This window comes from Marmota monax, unplaced genomic scaffold, assembly GCF_021218885.2.
Source record: "Marmota monax isolate L192 unplaced genomic scaffold, Marmota_monax_Labrador192_F-V1.1 WCK01_AAM20220418_F8-fsc00072, whole genome shotgun sequence".
Lineage (NCBI taxonomy): Eukaryota > Metazoa > Chordata > Mammalia > Rodentia > Sciuridae > Marmota > Marmota monax.
In genome coordinates, this window is record NW_026692356.1 from 1085559 (window position 1) to 1105892 (window position 20334).

Below are 20334 nucleotides of genomic sequence, written 5' to 3' on the forward strand. Positions count from 1 at the left end.
TAATATATTTAAATAAAAATGGCTATAGTAGTGATATAAATAAGACAGTTTGAAAGGAAAATAAGCCCTTCATAAAAGTAACTAGAACATTTTTATAGTATTGAAAGAGTACTTGAAAATCTTTTCAATCAAATACTTGAGGCTATTTGGTATGAACCATTAACAACAGGGCTAACAATCTAACAAAAGGAAAAGCTTAGTCGGATTTGATAGCAATTTTAGAACAAAGATAAGTGATGAACTTGTAAAATGGCTGTAAGATCTTTGTGATTACACGGTGGCCTTACACTGTGTGCTCCTTCCACCAGCTCTCCTTGTCTGTTTCCTGGGAAGTAGGGGACTAACTGAAGGCCTCTTAGGTTTTGGGGTCTGTAGTCAGAAACAGCAGAGCTTTACTTCCCCTTGGCGAGTGTATCCTGGTACATTTCCATCATACAGTTGCCATAAAAGTGCAGTAAATTTAAAGAATTTTTGAAAACATCAGAACACTCTTCTTTATAAGATAATGAGCTAGATCTAGAGAGTCACTTTTCTGAGAAATTTTAAAAAGAAATTGTATTAATATTAATTTAGAATGATGAGCATACTCATGGCATAGACTTTCTTTTAGAAGATCTTTGAACTACAGCTAGTTCTCATGAAATAATTTTTGAAGTGGTCTGTCTTGTGTTTTGGAAAGACATATAATAGCAAGCAAATCTTTTAAATTTATAGCAAATGCTACATAGTTTTGGTTAAACAGGGTTTTAAGGAGTCCACAGATTTGAAAACTAGATAATTTTATAGTAAATTTAAAAATTCTTACGATTTGGAAGTACAAATTGATACATTAGAATATAATTTTAGTTGATTAACATCTAATAGTAAACTTAAAATACTGTTAAAAGGTTGCTGAAAATTAGTATGTACTTGTTTAAATGTGTAAGCATATTAGCATTCATAGGAAAAATTTTAGTGTTTTCTATAATTTTTCCTCTTGAAATCTTTAATTTTGGTTAGCTTTTGACAGTAAAATTGTTAAATCTTGTGCATGAGGTCACACAGTACTTGAATTCATGTGTACAAGTGGACATTCTGGTTTTGTTTCTTAAAGCTATCATGCTGACACACCCTTTTTGTTTACCTATTTAATGTAAAGTGTCTTTTATGTTTATAAAGGATCTACTGGAATTAGTGGTTCAAAAAAGTTCCGCTATAAAATGTGATTAATAGAGAAACTCACTTAAAAAATTGTTAACATGAGGAGCTAGGGCTGTAGCTTAATGGTAGATATCTTGCCTAGCATGTATGAGGCCCTGGGTTGGATCCCTGGCACTAAAAAAAAAAAAAAAAAGAAAAAAAGAAAAAAACCTAATGTGTAATGGAGTTGTGTGGAAATCTGTGGAATTAAGGAACGTAAAGTATTTTTGTGGAGCATTTGCTTGACCAAAAAATATTCAGAATTAGCAATAGAGTGAAACCTGATTATTGATGTCCAAACTATTTGTTTTGTTTTGTATTTTGCAATACTGAGGTTTGAACCCATGGTCTCAGTACATGCTAGGCAAACACTACACTGAGCTACATCCCCAGTCATTTTGATTTTATTAAAATAAACTTAGGGTCTTACTTAGTTGCCCAGGCTGGCCTTGAACTTGTGATACTCCTGCTTCAGCCTTCTTAATAGCTAAGCTATTTGCTAAGCTATTTGGTTTTCGATTTTGATTCCTATATGATTGCCTTCCATTTCAGTTCAGGTAGTTTTGCCCTTTAAAGAAAAATTGCTTATTCATTATCACTATAATGAAGAACATATTAAAATATTAATAAGTGAAAAGATTTAATAAAATCATTTTGAATAAAAGAAAAATGATATACTGTTGATCCTCACTATTCACAAATTCTATATTTTTGATCTGCTAACTAAAATGTATTTGTAACTGCCACATCAACACTTCAGTACCACTTTTATAGGCATTCCTGGACAAATGCAAAGCAGTGAAAATTTTGAGTAGTGTCACATGCATGTTCCTAGCTGATGTCAAACAAGGTGATGCTGCCTTCTTGTTTTAGTTCTTGTGTTATAAACAAATATCTTTTTCACATTCTATTTAGTGCCACATTTTCCACATTTCTGTGTGTTAGTGAGTGACTTTGCTGATTAAATGGTCCCTAAGCTGAGTGCTGAAGTGCTATGTAGTGTTCCAAGGTTCAAGAAGGCTGTGATGTGCCTTACAGAGAAAACAGTTTTGTGTGATTAGCTTCATTCAGGCTTGAGTTACAGTGCTATTGACTGAGTTCACAGTAAAGGATGAGCAGTATAAATGTCTTACAAATGGAAACACAGATAAAGATTACATGTTGATGGGTTAGCAAGAATCTTGTGCCCAGAGGCTCACAGGAACCTAACCCTGTATTTCCTCTGGGAATAATGGTTCAGTAGTCAACAACAGTAAAGACTCTATTGGACATAATTACCATGGATAATGAGAATCGATAGTATTACCTCTTAAGTAAAAATCCAGTTTACAGAATGTTACGTGTGGGGGCATTATACCATATTCTTTTGTCTTGGTTAGCTTAAAATAGACTTGAGTATAAAGGTTCTAAAATTAATTTATGGCTAGATGTTACAAAATCAAATTTGGTATGCAACTTAAATACAATTCATCTGTATTTTTCTTTAGAAATGGTAATGTTCGTCCTATGTTGTAGCACTTAACTGCTTTCAGCTAATCTAAGGAAGATTTGTAGTAAAAGAATGTTGATACAGAATTTATAAATTGAACTATCATCATTTTCTCTCTTTAATTCATATCCATTTTGCTCCCCCAGACTCTTTTGAAAAAGGGAAATGAGATAAAATAAAAAATGAGAGGGCATAGGGGAAGTAAGAAAAGGGAAGATTGCAAAAGGTAAAGTTAACACATGTAATGTTTGCCTTCTCTTAATGAAGTTGATGTTAAGCATTATAGCAACCAGCGTAAAGTGGAAGATAAAAGATTCAATGTTCATAAAACAAACCAGGTAATGCACAATAATTCCTGATACAGAGATCAAAAAAAAGTTATGAATTGCAAACACAAAGGCACTCTGTAATGTTTTAAGCAGAAACTTCTTGAATGGGAGGTTAATCAGGCTGTTTTACACAGTGCCCTTATAGCATGTAGTACTAAAGTATACAATGAAGTTTAGTAAATTGCTCTTATGGTTCAAGTGTACAGTTCTCTCTGGTCCTTGGTTTACTCCAGGAAAAGGATCAGACTCGGCATAGCAAAATAGTTCTTAATGCAGGGATGAGTACTACTGTTTTATCTGAAAGTTTATAAACAAACCAAACTACAAAAACATATGCCTAGGCTTGTGCCTGGATATTCTGATTCAAGTTATATGTTCTTAGTCCATTGTCATCGAGTAGCAAAGATTAATATTACTATATATCAATAGTCTTATATGCTAACTACTATGATGTATGTTTTGAATTTATTATAGACCCATTTTAATAGTTAAGAAGTACTTGTGTAGCAGATGCCTTATTTTTGGGCTTTATGTAAGTATGTATTATACAAATCATGAGGTGATTCAGATGAGTAGGATACTCTGAAAGAACAAAGAACAATTCAGACATTTCATAGTTTTATTCTGTCTGATTTTTTCCCTCTGATTATTACACAGTTAAATTGCTGAAATTTTAGATGTAATTGTGAAAGATTTTTATATTTATTTAGTTATATTGCCTTTTTTTAAAAAAAAAACAACCTTTATTTTTTAGTTGTAGTTGAACACAATTTATTTATTTTTATGTGGTCTGAGGATCGAATCCAGGCCCTTGCATGTGCTAGGCAAGTGCCCTACCACTGAGCCACAACCCCAGCCCATGGTTATATTGTCTTTTTAATCCTTAATAGAAATACTTACAGTACTGTTGAGCAAAATTATTTTCTCTGATAATACAAATGTTGAAAAAGAAATTATAGTATCTTAATCTAATAATAGATTTGGGGAAACATGAAAAGGTGAATTTTTCTTTTAAAAATTTCAGATGAAATTTTAAATAATAAAGTCATTACATTGTAGAATTTTATGATACTGAATGCAGTTATGTTTAACTTGAAATTTTTCCCTTATAGATTTCATTTTTTTGCAGAAATCACCTTTGCTCCAGAATCAACAAACTCTTCGCCTAAGATTGGTTCCTGTGTATCCCATGTTTATAAGTCAGTGGAGTCAAGCCCTAAACACACAAGCTGAAAAGTCAAATAAGGGAATGAATTCTTTCTTTTGACAGTTTTTACTTGTAAGTTAAATTCAAAATTATCTTAAATTGTTTAAACATTAAATCACCAATTTAGCTTAATCAGTAGTACATGATTGAAAGTTTTCAGAACATATTTGAACATACCCTTTAATATTTGGCATGACTTAGTCACATATTAGTTATAATTAGAGAACATGTGAAAAGCCCCCACTATAAAGTTACTTCAATTTGAGTGACTATTGCAATAATTATTAAATTGCATTTTGCATGACAAAAAAAAATTGATTTACCTAGCCTATTCACCACTGAGTATATTTCCAAAGACAGGAACTTGATCAATATGGAGAATTGTAGAGGATCTTTAGAGGCCAGAATAATTTTTTTCTTTCATCATTGGCAACCTCCCTGAATTTCTTGGCTGTCTTCTCTGGAGTCTGGAATTTGAGTTAAGTCTTGCCACTAATGATGTTATAGGAATAGAAATAAAAATGATGGGCCCATGTAGATAAGGTTATAGATATAACCTTTGACTTTATTGATGATTATTACTTTTTCTTAGCTATTTGCATATTATACCTTTCACTTTGGCTTTTTTAAGGCCTTCAGTATGAATAATATGTAGGTATTATTCTTAATATGCATGTAAAAAGCACACAGGAAAGAAAATGTCATACATTTGTCTGTAGTTTAGAAAATTACTTAAGCATTTTATAAGCAAATATGTTCTTTTATTCTAGTTTTCTGCTGTGAATTCTATAATAAGAACTTGATAAGTAACATGATAATCCATCAACCTGTTCATATAACTAGAGAAATTGAACATAAAGAATATTGTTCAGCTTTGTGATTACAAGTTATTAATACTCCAACCCAAATTCTCTTTGCATCTGTTATAAAATATATAAACCAATAAACTGTAAATCAGTTTTTGTTACAGTATTCCATAAAAGTACACACTGATTTGATTTAGTATATATTTTTAAAACATCTGATGTGACATTTCTGACTTGAGTTTTCTGTTTATAGTTACTTTTTTGTGGTTCTGGGAATCATACTTATTTTTTGAGTTTTTTTCCAAGTGTTTTGAGATTTGAAAAGATACTGTTAAAAAGAGTAATATATAATATATGGGCTATTTTTTTAAGTGTCCCATTCACTTGGAAGACTTTTAAACAGTTTATGTATAGTGGGCATGGTTATATTCAAACCTATGATCTTACTAACCAATTGTCTCTTTTATTTTTATGTCTTTAAAAAGGTTAAACCCAATTACTAAATTGGCTCAGACAGAAAAGTGAAGAGAATGCTCCGTTTTAACCGATATCAGCATCTGAAACAGATAACACAAAAATGTGTTTCTAGTATACATGTTAAAACAGATAAACATACACCACTATTTCTTTCAAGAACCTTTGCACTCACAGAATTAAGGAAGTCATGGTGTTCAACCCACTCTCTTTTGGGAGACAAAAATATTATCCTAATGGGACCTCCTGGTGCTGGAAAAACAACAGTAGGCAAAATAATAGGGCAGAAACTAGGTCGTTGTGTCATAGATGTGGATAATGATATTCTTGAAAAAACTTGGAATATGAGTGTGTCTGAAAAATTACAGGATGTTGGCAATGAGCAATTTTTAGAAGAGGAAGGAAAAGCTGTGTTAAACTTCTCTGCATCTGGAAGTGTGATTTCCCTCACTGGGTCCAATCCCATGCATGATGCTAGCATGTGGCATCTAAAGAAAAATGGCATAATTGTATACCTGGATGTACCCCTAATGGATATAATTAGCCGTCTAAAATTAATGAAGATAAATAGAATTGTAGGTCAGAATTCTGGAATGTCTATGAAAGAGTTACTTAAGTTTAGGAAACAGTATTATAAGAAGTGGTATGATGCTCGAGTTCTTTGTGAAAGTGGGGCTTCCCCAGAGGAGATAGCTGACAAAGTGCTGAATGAAGTTAAAAGGTACCAAGATGTGGACTCAGAAACATTCATTTCAACAAGGCATGTTTGTCCTAAAGACTGTGAACAGAAGGTTTCAACAAAATTCTTTAGCGAAGCTGTGATTGAGGGCTTAGCTTCTGATGGTGGACTGTTTGTTCCTGAGAAGGAGTTCCCAAAATTAAGCTGTGGGGAGTGGAAAAACCTAGTAGGAGCAACCTATGTAGAAAGAGCACAGATACTCTTGGAAAGGTGTATACATCCTGCGGACATACCTGCTGCCAGATTGGGAGAAATGATTGAAACTGCTTATGGTGAAAACTTTGCCTGCTCAAAAATTGCTCCCGTCAGGCACCTTTCAGGCAACCAGTTCATCCTGGAGTTGTTTCATGGGCCAACAGGATCATTTAAGGATTTATCTTTACAGCTTATGCCTCATATTTTTGCACACTGCATTCCACCAAGTTGCAATTATATGATACTTGTAGCTACTTCAGGAGACACAGGGAGTGCAGTCTTAAATGGTTTTAGTCGTCTTAGTAAGAATGAGAAGCAAAGAATAGCTGTGATCACATTTTTTCCTGAGAATGGAATAAGTGATTTTCAGAAAGTACAAATAGTTGGCAGTCAGAGAGAAAATGCATGGGCAGTGGGTGTCAAGTCAGATTTTGATTTTTGCCAGACAGCTATAAAAAGAATTTTTAAAGATTCTGATTTCACTGGCTTTCTTACTGTGGAGTATGGAACAATATTAAGTTCAGCTAATTCCATAAACTGGGGACGACTGCTTCCTCAGGTAGTTTACCATGCTTCTGCCTATCTTGATCTCGTTAGCCAAGGGTTTATTTCTTTTGGAAGCCCGGTAGATGTCTGTATTCCCACAGGAAACTTTGGAAACATATTAGCAGCAGTGTATGCCAAGATGATGGGAATCCCTATTCGAAAATTTATCTGTGCCTCCAATCAGAACCATGTTTTGACCGATTTTATAAAAACAGGACATTATGATCTAAGGGAAAGAAAATTAGCTCAAACTTTTTCACCATCAATAGATATTCTCAAATCCTCAAACCTGGAGCGACATTTACACTTGATGGCTAATAAAGATGGGCAGTTAATGACAAAATTATTTAATCAGTTAGAAAATCACCATCACTTCCAAATTGAAAAGATTCTAGTTGAGAAACTTCAGGAGGATTTTGTGGCTGACTGGTGCTCTGAAGGAGAGTGCCTAGCAGCTATCAATTCTACCTATAATGCTTCAGGATATATTTTGGATCCACACACTGCTGTTGCAAAAGTGGTTGCAGACAGAATGCAAGACAAAACTTGCCCAGTGATTGTCTCATCTACAGCTCATTACTCAAAGTTTGCACCTGCTATTATGCAGGCTTTAAAGATAAAAGAAATCAACCAAACTTCATCAAGTCAGCTTTATTTATTGGGTTCATACAATGCATTACCTCCACTACATGAAGCTTTATTAGAGAGAACAAAACAGCAAGAGAAGATGGAGTATCAGGTTTGTTCAGCTGATATAAATGTCCTGAAGAGTCATGTGGAAAAACTAATCCAAAATCAACTCATAGGAAGGTTTTCTGGGTAGAATATTTTTTCCTGGTGATAAGCATGCAATAATAAATCTCAAAAGTTGATTTGGAGTACAACAGCATTTGTTTCTATGTAAATGTATACATATATATGTATATATATTTATCTGTTAATTTTTGGAACTTCAGTAGCCTAATTTCCAGGACCGATCATTATACCTACATATACCTCCTTCAATCCTTAATCTAGAAGTGACAAATGGTGGCAAAGTACATGGAACCTTGTGCTATCATGCTTTGCTTTGTGCTCTTGAGGGCTATATCAGTTTCTGCTCCCTCATCTCCACTTTTTAAATGGACCAAAATGTATTCAGTTTTGCAATTAAAAATATTTAAGCACAATTGTTAAGTACTACGCTTGTGACCATTTACTATTTCTCTTTTGGCTAGAAAGTTTTTATTGCTCAAAATACCTAACTTGTTTGGAGGAATTAGTAAGTTCATCTATTAAGGTTAAGGCAAGTATTTTTAACCATTTTTAAACTCCATTTTGAACTTGAATTAATTGTGTGTTTCCTACAATTATCTAATTAGATAAGTGTTCTGCCCTTCACTCCCCTTTGACTATTTATAGTTTGGAGGAAGAAATTTGAAAAGCAAGACAGTATTTAAATCCAGGATGTAACAGTCAACAGAAGTACTTAGAAGTGGATATAGAAATAAAATTACCTATTTCAAGAGGTCAGTTCTCCAAAATTAAGTGTTAATACAGGTATAGGTATTTTTATAGACAGCAGCTTTCCCATATTATTGGAATCCATTTCTGTATAATTGATCTATTAACCCTTCAGTAAAATGTTTTGTTTTCTGTGTTTTTCTTGTTTTGTGGCAGCTACACAAACACTAATACACATTTAATTTGCACTACTATGTAGAGACAATAGATTTAACTAAGATTTATATTTGCAAATTTACTAGATATTTTATTTCTGAATTAAATATTGTCACGGAAAGGATCCATTTGTGTATGGGCTACTCTCAACCACAAGATGGCATGCCTAACATAATTTGTCTTTGTGATAACATTTGTGCCTCATTTTCTGGGAGGACCACCTCCATGAAGAAATGATATTTAAAAGTTGTAATGATGAAGTTTCACCAGGAGCAATTTTTAGAAAGTGTTAAATTATGTTAACATCAGATCTCTTGACTTTACTTCTAAAATGGAAGTTATAAAGCCAAAAATAGAAATTCAGCAAAATAATGGAAGTTTCAAAGTTCTGCACATATTCATGTTAGTGTTTCTCCTCCCCCCCCCACATACCTTTTTTTTTTCTTTTTCTGGTGGTACTGAGAATTGAAACCCAGAACCTGGCACACACTAGGTAAGCACTCTACCAGTGAGCTCTATCCCCAGTTTTTTTAGACAAGCTCTCACCAAGTTGCCAAGACCGACCTTGCATTTGTGATCCTTCTACCTCAAACTTCTCAGTAGCTGGGATTTGCACCACCACTCCTATGTGTATTCATTACTTTATAATTTAAAGATATTTGTTTCAGTAGATGATATGTTTAGAATATGCATCTGAATGTTCACTGTGTGTGTGAGAGTGCTCTATTTTCCTGGAAGTGGAAATGACAGTGAAAGAAGCCTGATTTTTGCCGTGAAGAACTGTACTTAACAAGAGAACACAAACATGGAATTGTGCAACACTAGACTTACTGCAAGATAATATATGAATAAGTGAAAATTGAGTGATACTGCCGATTGCTAAAAAAAGTTAAAGGAAAGGGTTGTTAAGGAATGATCAGAAAAGGTTTCATGGAGGACATTCTGAAATGAGGCTTGAAATGGGAAGATTTTCTAGGTGAAGAAAGGGAAACATTCTAGACGAAGGTCATGTTAGCAGGGGAGGTAAAATGGTAAAGCCCACCAGCATTTATTTGTGGTTAGTTTGCTCTTTCACTCTTCAAAATGGTCATTTCATGTCTCCACTTTTTCTTGAAACTGTCCTTCCACTTTCAGCCAATAACCTTGCTTCATTTCAGAGGAAAAAGTTATTGTGTATAACATCTCTTAGCCTTCCCACATCAAGTGTATAAATCTGCTATACTTATTAGCATCCTTTCCTTCTTCCTTTCAATGAATTTGGTAGCAATCCTCCTCCTTTCAGAGAGCAGTCTCTTCAGATGTGCCTTGTAACTTGTTCCCTTCAACTCAGATTATTTGCTTCAGCTTCTCTTCAACTTCTCCCATCCAGTGGAACCTTCCTGTGGCTTTTAGATGCTCTCTGCATTAAGAGCAAAACTTCTCAACACCCACATTTCCCCCATCTATTTTTCTTTATATCCCAACCAAAATTAAGCTCTTCAAAGAGTTGTCTCCATACAGGGTTTCCATTTTCTTCTTATTTCCTCCACAGTGTATAAAATGTGAACAGTTTAAAGATGAATAATAAATACCTAAGTACTCACCACCTCCTGAGCAGTGAAGAATAGAACATCACTCAGACATTTGGTTCCTGCTGTGGTTTCTGTTTGATTACATTCACTTTTCTCCTCCAGAGTTAACCACTATCTAAATTGAATCATTCATTTTTTAAAAAATAGTTTTATTTTGTTTTAGTTTTGACTCTCTGAATTTTATCTAAATGGAATCATACTGTATGCATGATTCTGGGACCTTTATTTTATTTAGAAACTTTCATCCGGTAAGATGAATCAAGCCATGGTTCATTGATTTTTATTTTTAAATAATAATCTGTTGTGTGAATGTCACTACCTATTTCCCAGTTAGTGGGCATTTTGTCTAATTTGTATCTTTTAAAGATGAACTTTTGTAAAATTTGTGTTGAAGGTTAGTGAATATGGACTTTCAATCATTTGTGATTCTTTTAATAACAGGTAAAACTAGTTTTCAGATCTTGACATTAAAAGTATATGGGTTATTTATGAAATGAGTCATCAATTTTCAGTCTGTGGTTTAATTGTAACTTTTACTATCTTTGAAATTATTTTACAATATCTAATGTAGTGAATTTGTAAGATTTTTGAGAAACATGAAAATTTTAATTACATATTTTGGAAATCATAAAATATTTCAATCAAAATAGAGTTAAGACAATAAATTGTACAAGGTTTCAGAGTTTAATTGCAATTCATTTTCAGAAGTAATCATGGATGACATTTATTGTTTCTCTGAATCCATTAAATCATTTGTAAACATTTTATAATTCAGACTACTTAATGTAAGTTTAAAAAAAGTAACTTTTCATGTGAACATGAAAATATTATATTGTTTTTGTCTCCATCCAGGAAATTGAATAAAATCTACCTATGAAATAGTTATTTGTGTGGTTCCCTTCTGTGCACTTCAACCACTAAAATCATTAGTTTTGTCTCTTTAAAACTTGAAAAACAAATAGATTCCTTCAAAAACAGACTTTTTCAACTTAAGGAAGCAAAGCCAAGAAAGTTGCCAATGTCATGGTCGAAGTCAAACCAAGCAATATTTTGATCCAAGTTCCTACATCAAAAGTTGGGATTGCTTCCTATAGAAGAATGCTTTATTTAAGTTAACTGTTTTTCCTTTTAAATTCAGAGCTGTGAGTGGCAGGTAAATTTAATTTACAAATATTTTAAATAATCCACAATGCTTCATTTTTTTTCCTTTTTTCAAACTTTTTATTGTATTGAGACTTGAACCTAGGTATGCAATACCACTGAGCTACATCCCCAGCCTTTCTTAAAATTTTGAGACAGGGTCTCACCAAGTTCCCCAGATTGGCTTTGAGCTTGTGACACTCCTACCTCAGCCTCCTGAGTATCTGGGATTACAGGTGTGCACCATTGCGCCTGGCTCACAATGTATTATTATTTTGAGGGGGGAGGTAAGCGGGGACTGAATCCAAGGGCACTCAACCACTGAGCCACGTCCCCAACCCTATTTTGTATTTTATTTAGCAACAGGGTCTCACTAAGTTGCTTAGCACGTCGATTTTGCTGAGGCTGGCTTTGAATTGGCGATCATCCTGCCTCAGCCTCTCGAGCCACTGGGATCACAGGCATGTGCCCTGTTGCCTGGCTTCAGAATGTATTATTATTATTACCATTTAGAGAGAGAGAATTTTTTTGTATTTATTTTTTAGTTTTCGGTGGGCACAACATCCTTATTTTATTTTTATGTGGTGCTGAGGATTGAACCCAGCGCCCCGCGCATGCCAGGCGAGCACTCTATCGCTTGAGCCACATCCCCAGCCCAAGAATGTATTATTTTTAATGAACAAATTGTATTTGGAGGATGATCCTAAGGATGAGTAATAAATACTATCTAATAATAATGATTCAATACCATCTAATACTAAACTTAATGGTATCCTATGAGATATTTTTTAAGCAAATGATTTATTACCATTTTTCAAAGTGGGCACTTTAAAGTAGATACTCCGAGCTCATGATAGTTGCCAAAATTAGAATACAGTCTCTAGAAACCATATTGAACAATGACAAGAAGTAAAAGTATTTTGAAAAACAAACTGTCTTCTTAGTAATCTCTAAGATATATGCTAATTTTAAATGACTAATGTAATTTCACACTAATAGAGGCTTACTTATATTCATGATGTTATTAAAATTTAGTTTATAACTATAGTCCACCCATAGAGATTTTTTGAAGCTATGTATTGAGAAACTGATGTGACTCCATTTTTGAGAAACCAGCCTCTACCTCAGAGCAAAGCCTGTCCAAGGAAGGGAACATGACCCTTGTCCTTGGAAAGACCCACAGAGCACTCCTAGGCACATACCCACCCTGCTGAGTTGTTTATCTACAAATAATAGGAGAGATCTAGGCTCCAGGTGTTCCTGACTCAGTCAGGCTAGGTGAGGACCCATAGCAACCCCCTAACAACTACCAATCAGCATGAGACAGGGAAAATACTTGAGATTCCAGATGACCCTCCCAGTAGTTTATGGTGGTTGATAACATGTTGGTACATGAAACCCTGTAGTTCAGCGCTTACTCCCCTCGTGGCTTAAGCCAATCAGTTCAAAGGAATCCCCCTCTTGAACTAACCAATCACCCCTACCCAACTTGTTCCCGCCAGTGAATGTGCTAATCATGTTTTAGAGTTGTTTTATTATTTTCCCACGGTGTGTGATGATTTGCTAAGAGATGCTATGATGTATGTGAAGTCCCTGTCTTCCCCAGAGAGTGTATAAAACTGCTGCAAACCCTGGGCTCGGGGCCTCTCAGCGTCACCAGTTGCTGTGTGCGAGGAGGACCGAGCTAGCTTGCAATAAACGCCTCTTTGCTGCTTACTTCGATCTTGGTCTCTGGTGGTCTTTTGGGGGTCCCAAATTCAAGCATAACAGTATAAGAATAACTTCGCAGCATCCTTGGCAGCACATGTCTCAGGTTTGCAATCCATGTATATCAGTTTCTTTAAAATTAAAGAAAAAAGTTTAAATGTTTTGTTTGTAGCACTCATTATCTTGTATTTTCATTGGATGGAAAGTACCTTTGAGGAAAGAAAAACTTTTTGTGTAAGATTTACAGTTCTTTGAGGAAAGAATTTGAATATTTTCAGTTATTACCTAAGATAGCTGCTTTTTGGTTAAGTAAAATGGGGAATCATCTAGCTGTGTTACTAAAAATTCAGTCTTATTCCTGATGCCAATCCAATAACAAGGACATGATTTTGAGAAAAAGGAAAAGGAAGTTTTATTGTTTTGCTAGCAGAGGAGAAACAAGAAACTCCTGTTCCAGAGGCTGTGATTCTGCCCATCAGGGGGAATAGGAGGCTTTTAAAGAGGTGATTGGAAGGCTGTATTCCTTGTTCTCTGTCTGGAATTGTGATTCACTGGTTAATTTAGGAGATAATCATTTCTGAGATCTTCTGGAGCCATCCCCAATTACTTTGTTCCTGTGATGGGTGTGTGCTCAAGGACAGATAATTCTGCCTAGGATGGAGAAGAAAAGTAATTCTGTTTCCCTGGAGACTAGGGAGGGGGAAGGGGAAGAGAAAGAAATGTCCCTTTTAAAAATAAGTCACAGTGGCAGAGCAGCAAGAACTCCATTCGAGCATAAAGTCAACCATAGTTAAAGTAGGACCTAAAATTAAGGTTTTATTTTTATTTTGGTTCAGAAAAAAACAAATATTATTTGTCAAGGACATCTTTTTTGCCTCACTGATCTCAAAATTGGATTGTCTTTTATTTCTCTGATCTAATTTTAGTTAGTGCCAGCATCTGTGAAGATAACACTGATTATAATTGTCAAATATTTTCCCAACATTGATAAATTTAATATCATTAAAAAGCAGCATTCACAGAATTAGGAATTATAGAAAGAAAGGGGGCAAATAAGCTCGTCTTGGGCTAAGAAGTAGAGGTGGGTGTGGGGTGAGATGAGCTGGCAAGGGGGTCTTTGATCTCTATAAGCTATGTTGGTATCAGAACTGAAATGAGAGTTTTGGAGAAAGAAAAATTTATTTTTGAATTTTTACTGCAGGAAATAGTGTAATGATTCCTAAATATTTATCAAAAGATTATATTCCAGACATTAATTTGGTCTTTTCTAGATAATTAATCTCCTCTACCTCAGCTTTTCTATGTATACTAGATGAGTGATACTTATTATTTGCCCCATTCTGTGGAGAACAACGACTATTGATGTTGCCAAAACCTTGGTTCTTGTCCCCAATGCCAATCTAATAATGAGGACACGGTTTTGAGGAAAAGGAAAAAGGTTTATTGTTTTGCTAGCAAAGGAGAAACATAGGGAACTCCTGTTCCAGAGGCTGTGATTCTGCCTATCAACAGGAACAGGGGCTTTTAAAGAGATGACTCAAAGGCTACATTCCACATGTTCTCTGTTGAAGTTATAATTCACTTGTTAATTTGGGAGAAAGTTATTTCTGAAATCTTCTGGTACCATCCCAAAAGTCTGGATTATTTCCTTCCTATGGTGGGTGTGTACTCAAGGAAACATAAATCTGACTAAGATGGGGAAGAAAGATAATCCTGTTTCCCCTGAGATTGGGGAGGGGGAGAGATTATGGAGGAGTAGGGAGAGAGGACAAAAAATGTATTTTAAAAATAAGTGACAGTGGCAGAGCAGCAAGGGCTATATTCAAAGCATAAAGTGGACTACTCTTACACTGAGATCAATAAACATATAAACCCTCGTTGAAGTAACATTGCTATGTAAATGATTGCCATGTAAACTGAACTATTTTATAGTGAATTGGGAATTGATTCCTCAGTTGGTAATATATGCCCTTGATCAGAAATGTTATACTGCATCGGCTTGATGCAAATGGTGTTTGTTATGGTTTAGATGTGACGTTCCCCCCAAAAGCTCCTGCATTAGTGCAGGAATATTCAGCTCAACATCTTTGGAGAGAACATCTCACCATCATGTGCCCCAGATACCAGAGATGGAGCTGTGGAAATGGCTGGATTTTGGTCTTTCTTTGGCCCCATCCCTTTTTTCTATGCCCCTATTCTTCCCTTTGGGAATGGGAATGTTTACTCTGTGCCATTGTATATTGGTTATATGTAAATTGTTTTTTTTAATTTTTATTTTTACAGGGTTCATAGCCAAGAGATTGCCTTGAGTTTCAAATAAGACTTTAGACTTGGACATTTGGGGCATTCTGAACTGTTAAGACTATGGGACTCTTGGAGATAGACTGCTGGGAGCCATTAGCCAAGTAGGTATGACAATTTCCTTGCCAGCGTACCCCATGTTGCTGACATGTTGCAGTGACATTGAATGTAGGTGACCTTGCTCAAGGACCAAGGCAGATTAGGGTGTTCCCGGTTTTAAGATAATCGTGTTTAGGGCGTTCCCAGTTTAGGTTCCAGGTTTAAGGTTTAAGATTATTCCTGCTGGGAATAGGGCGTATCCTGCTGCCTGAGTTCCCCTTGAGTTCTCACGGGATTCAGACAGTATATTTTGGAGATAGAAGCCCAGTGGAGGTGGATTTGGGAAGAGAACGTGGATTTCCCCAGAACGTGATTGTAGACGGCTGGTGTGAGTTCGGGAATAAAGAGTTGCTGTTTGAATCTACAAGCTGTGTGGTGGCTCGTGATTGTGTGCCCAGCCAGACTGCGGCATTTGGCGGCTCGTACGGGGAACTTCTGAAGCTTGGAGGTAAGTGAAATTGCTTGCCCCTGAGGAAGAGCGAAAGAATGGGTGACCAACTCAAAAAACAATGTGTTATTGTTTTGATTTATCTTGTTTTTGTTTCAAGCTGCCTATCCCTAGAAATTTCTCAGGCAAACTGGAAAAAATGGTTGACTAAAGGTTTGAAGTTTGTCGGCCCTGAGGAAGAGAAAATTGATACAACGATTTTTTATTCCGTTTTTGTTTCATTCAGTTTCGGCTTTGTTTTGTGCTATCTTATTGGGTTGCGTTATCTTTATAGTAGATTAGAAATTAGTAAAAAACAAACCAAAAAGATGTTAAGTAAATTATTAGAGGTTCAGACCATGGAGAAAGACATTTTAGATCAAACAAAAGAGAAGGTCTCTCAAGCTAGTCAGACAGAGGAAGAAAATTTAAAGGAAAAGGGGTTGTTAGGAAAAAGGCCACAACAGGAGGCTGTTACTAACTCCATTTTATCACAAGAGGGCATAATTCAACCAACAGCCCCACCGATGGAGACAGCTGAGTGGCCCTCAAACCCCGTAGTTGATAAATGGGATCCTGAGACAGGACCTCAAAGATTAGCATGCCCTGTACTTGAACAGGCAGGAGGGCAGCGAATTCACTGTGCTTTAGATTTTAAAACAGTGAAGCAGTTAAAGGAGGCTGTAACAACCTATGGTCCCCAAGCTCCCTTCACGGTAAGCATGGTCGAGTCCATTACTAACTTGGACATGACGCCAGCAGATTGGGCTAGCATGTGTAAATCTACTAAATGGAGGACAATATCTGTTATGGAAGGTTGCCAATGAGGAATTTTGCGCGGAGACAGCTAGGCAAAATGCAGCAGCCGGTTACCCTCAAAGAAATCTAGATATGTTGTTAGGAAAAGGACCTTATGAGGGTCAACGGCAACAAATTGAATATGATCCTGCTATATATGCACAAATTGCTGCAGACGCAGTTAGGGCATGGAAGACTTTACAAGGACATGGAGATTTACAAGGTCAGCTATCTAAGGTAATACAGAGAGCTAATGAACCTTACGCTGACTTTGTAGATAGGCTAATTCAAACGGCTGCCAAAATTTTTGGGGATACAGAACAAGCAATGCCATTAATAAAACAACTGGCTTATGACCAAGCAAATCGTTGCTGCAGAGAGGTTATTAGACCATGGAGACATGAAGATTTAAACACATATACTAAATTATGTAGAGATATTAATGAACAAGGGCAAGTCTTGGCAGCTGCAGTACAACAGGCTTTAGATGCCAGGCCAAAAACATGCTATGATTGTGAACAAACAGGACATTTTAAAAGAAATTGCCCCATAGGAGGAGGGTTTAACAAAAGTAGGTATCAAAGGAATAGAATACCGGGTATTTGCCCACGATGCCGTAGAGGGAGACATTGGGCTAATGAATGCCGTTCTCAAACCACCATTGAGGGTACTCCTTTATCAAAAAACGGACAAAGACCAGGTATTTATCCACGATATCGTGGAGAAAGGCATCAGGCTCCATTGCCAAAAATCGGACAGGGGGGCCCAATGCTCTGGGGCCCACAACCACAAATATACGGGGCAGTGGAGGATCCCAGCAACACCATCAGGGTAGTGCCCAGGACACATTGTCCATTAAATCCCTCATCAGACAAACCCGAGGGAGCGCAGGGTTGGACATCTGTGCCTCTGCCAGAGCAGTATTAACTCCAGAGATGGGAGTTCAAATCATTCCCACAGGACTAAAAGGACCTCTTCCCCAAGGAACAGTAGGCTTATTATTGGGACGTAGTTCATCTACATTAAAAGGACTTATGATAAGTCCTGGGGTAATTGATCCCGATTATGTAGGTGAAATAAAAATTATAGCTAGTTCTCCAAGAGGTATATCAGTAATTTCACCTGGAGATAGAATAGCACAGTTGTTAATAATACCCAGCCTACATAATAAGTTTCCTAGTCATAGTGTAGAAAGAGGTTCCAGGGGATTAGGCTCCACAGGTGTAGATTGGGATATGTTGTCTTTAAATTTAGATTCTCGCCCAATGCTAAAACTAAATATTCAAGGTCATGAGTTTAATGGGATACTGGACACAGGAGCTGACCTTAGCATCATATCTCGTCAAGAATGGCCAAAACATTGGCCATTACAACAAGCCACTCAAACGCTTCGAGGCCTAGGAGTGGCGACTAATCCCCATAGAAGTTCTATGATATTAGATTGGAAAGATCCTGAAGGATGTGAAGGAACTATACAGCCATATGTATTGGATCATCTTCCTATAAATTTATGGGGACGAGATGTCCTAGATCAATTAGGTTTGACGTTAACCAATAACATCAATCCTAATGCGCCCACTACTAGGGCTAGACAAGGCTTTAGGAAAGAAAAAAGATTAGGAAAACAAGGGCAAGGTATAGCAGCACCAATACAAATAGATCAAGGAACAGACAGACATGGGTTGGATTTTCAGAAAGGGCCACTGAGACAATCAAAATTACTTGGAAATCAGAAAGACCAGTGTGGGTTCCTCAGTGGCCCCTGACTAAAGAAAAGACACAAGTAGCCCATGATCTGGTCAAACAACAATTAGCGGAAGGACATATACAACCTTCCATATCTCCCCATAATACTCCCATTTTTGTCATCAAAAAGAAATCTGGTAAATGGAGATTATTGCAAGATTTAAGAGCCATTAATAATGAGATGGTTATTATGGGACCTGCTCAATCAGGGATTCCTCAATTATCTGCTTTGCCAAAAACCTGGCATGTTTTAGCTATAGATATTAAAGATTGTTTTTTTTCAATTCCAATTCATCCCGAGGATAGTCCACGTTTTGCATTTACTATCCCTGCATTAAATCATGAAGGTCCTGATCAGAGATATGAATGGAAAGTACTCCCTCAAGGGATGGCTAACAGTCCAACTATGTGTCAAATATATGTTAACAAAGCAATCCAGCCACTTAGAAATCAAAATTCTGAACTACAAATATTTCACTATATGGATGATGTATTATTGGCACATAAAGATAAAAACATATTGCTGGAATGTTATGCCACACTTACAAACTTATTAAAAAATTATAATCTACAGATAGCAATAGATAAAGTACAATTAAATTTTCCAATTAATTATTTAGGAGTTCTATTATCCTCAACCATGGTCCGTCCACCAAAAATTCAAATACGAGTAGATCAACTCAAATCACTTAACGACTTTCAAAAGTTATTGGGAGACATAAATTGGATAAGGCCTTATCTAGGTATACCAACAGGAGAATTGGGACCTTTATTTGATATTCTAAAAGGTCCATCAGATCCAAATTCACCCCGCATGTTAACTCCTAAAGCAAGAAAGGCATTAAAAATTATTGAAACATATATGGAAAATATGCATTTGGATAGAATTGATATAAGTTTGCCTTTATTATTTATTGTACTACCAACAAAAAATATTCCTACAGGAGTATTTTGGCAAGAAGGTCCATTATTGTGGATACATTTATCTTATTCTCCTAACACTATTCTTACTAGGTATCCTGAGGCTGTAGGACAATTAATACTCAAAGGAATAAAAGCAGCAAAGGGAGTGTTTGGAATTTCTCCCAATAAAATTATTACTCCATATACTATGGATCAAATTGATGAGTTAGCTAATGAGTTAAATACTTGGGCAATAATCATGTGTAAATCTAATGTTTGATTTGATAATCATTTACCGTCTAATCCTTTGTTGTCTTTTTGGTCTAAGCATCCTGTAGTTTTTCCTAAAATGACAAGAAAAACACCTATCATGAATGCTCCAAATATATTCACTGATGGGTCAAATAATGATACAGCAGCAGTAGTTACCCCTGATCAAACTTTTACATTTTTAGTACCCAAACAATCAGCTCAAAAGGTAGAGCTTAATGCAGTTTTACAAGCTTTTGTGATGTTTAAAGATTCTGTATTTAATTTATTTTCTGATAGTCAGTATGTAGTTAATGCTATAGTATCTCTTGAAGATGCTGGTAGGATTTCCCCTTCTTCTACTGTTTTCTCTTTGTTTTCCACTATACAAAGTCTAATCTGGGACAGAAAAGATCCATTCTTTATAGGACATATTAGGGCACATACAGGATTGCCTGGAGCCCTTAGTTTAGGCAATGATTTAGCAGATAAAACTACACATGACATACATATTTTCTCTACATTTGAAGAAGCTACAAATTTTCATAAAAGGTTTCATGTTAATGCTAATACTTTACAAAAGCGTTTTAAAATAACTAAGGAACAAGCCAGACATATAATAAAACAATGTCAAAATTGTGTGACATTTTTACCACAAGTTAATCTTGGAGTCAATCCTAGAGGACTGATACCTAACCATATTTGGCAGATGGACGTCACACACTTGCCAGAATTTGGAAAATTAAAATATTTACACGTTACAGTCAATA

At 35.8% G+C, this 20334-nt stretch overlaps 1 protein-coding gene across 6 annotated transcripts in view; it reads left to right on the forward strand.

The window, feature by feature from the left end:
- Thnsl1 (threonine synthase like 1) overlaps nucleotides 1-11075 on the forward strand; it is a 187790-nt gene extending 176715 nt beyond the window's left edge. For 4 of the 6 annotated variants that reach the window (XM_046442257.2, XM_058578603.1, XM_046442254.2 and 1 more), the window contains 2 exons: nucleotides 4127-4276; nucleotides 5496-11075. In XM_046442257.2, the coding sequence (XP_046298213.1) occupies nucleotides 5541-7787 (2247 nt within the window). In that variant the 5' untranslated portion in view covers nucleotides 4127-4276; nucleotides 5496-5540 and the 3' untranslated portion in view covers nucleotides 7788-11075. Of the gene's footprint in view, nucleotides 1-813; nucleotides 3007-4109; nucleotides 4277-5495 lie in introns of those variants that run through there. The other 2 variants (XM_058578604.1, XM_046442255.2) reach the window with 2 other exon arrangements.
- The last annotated feature ends 9259 nt before the right edge of the window (nucleotides 11076-20334 follow it).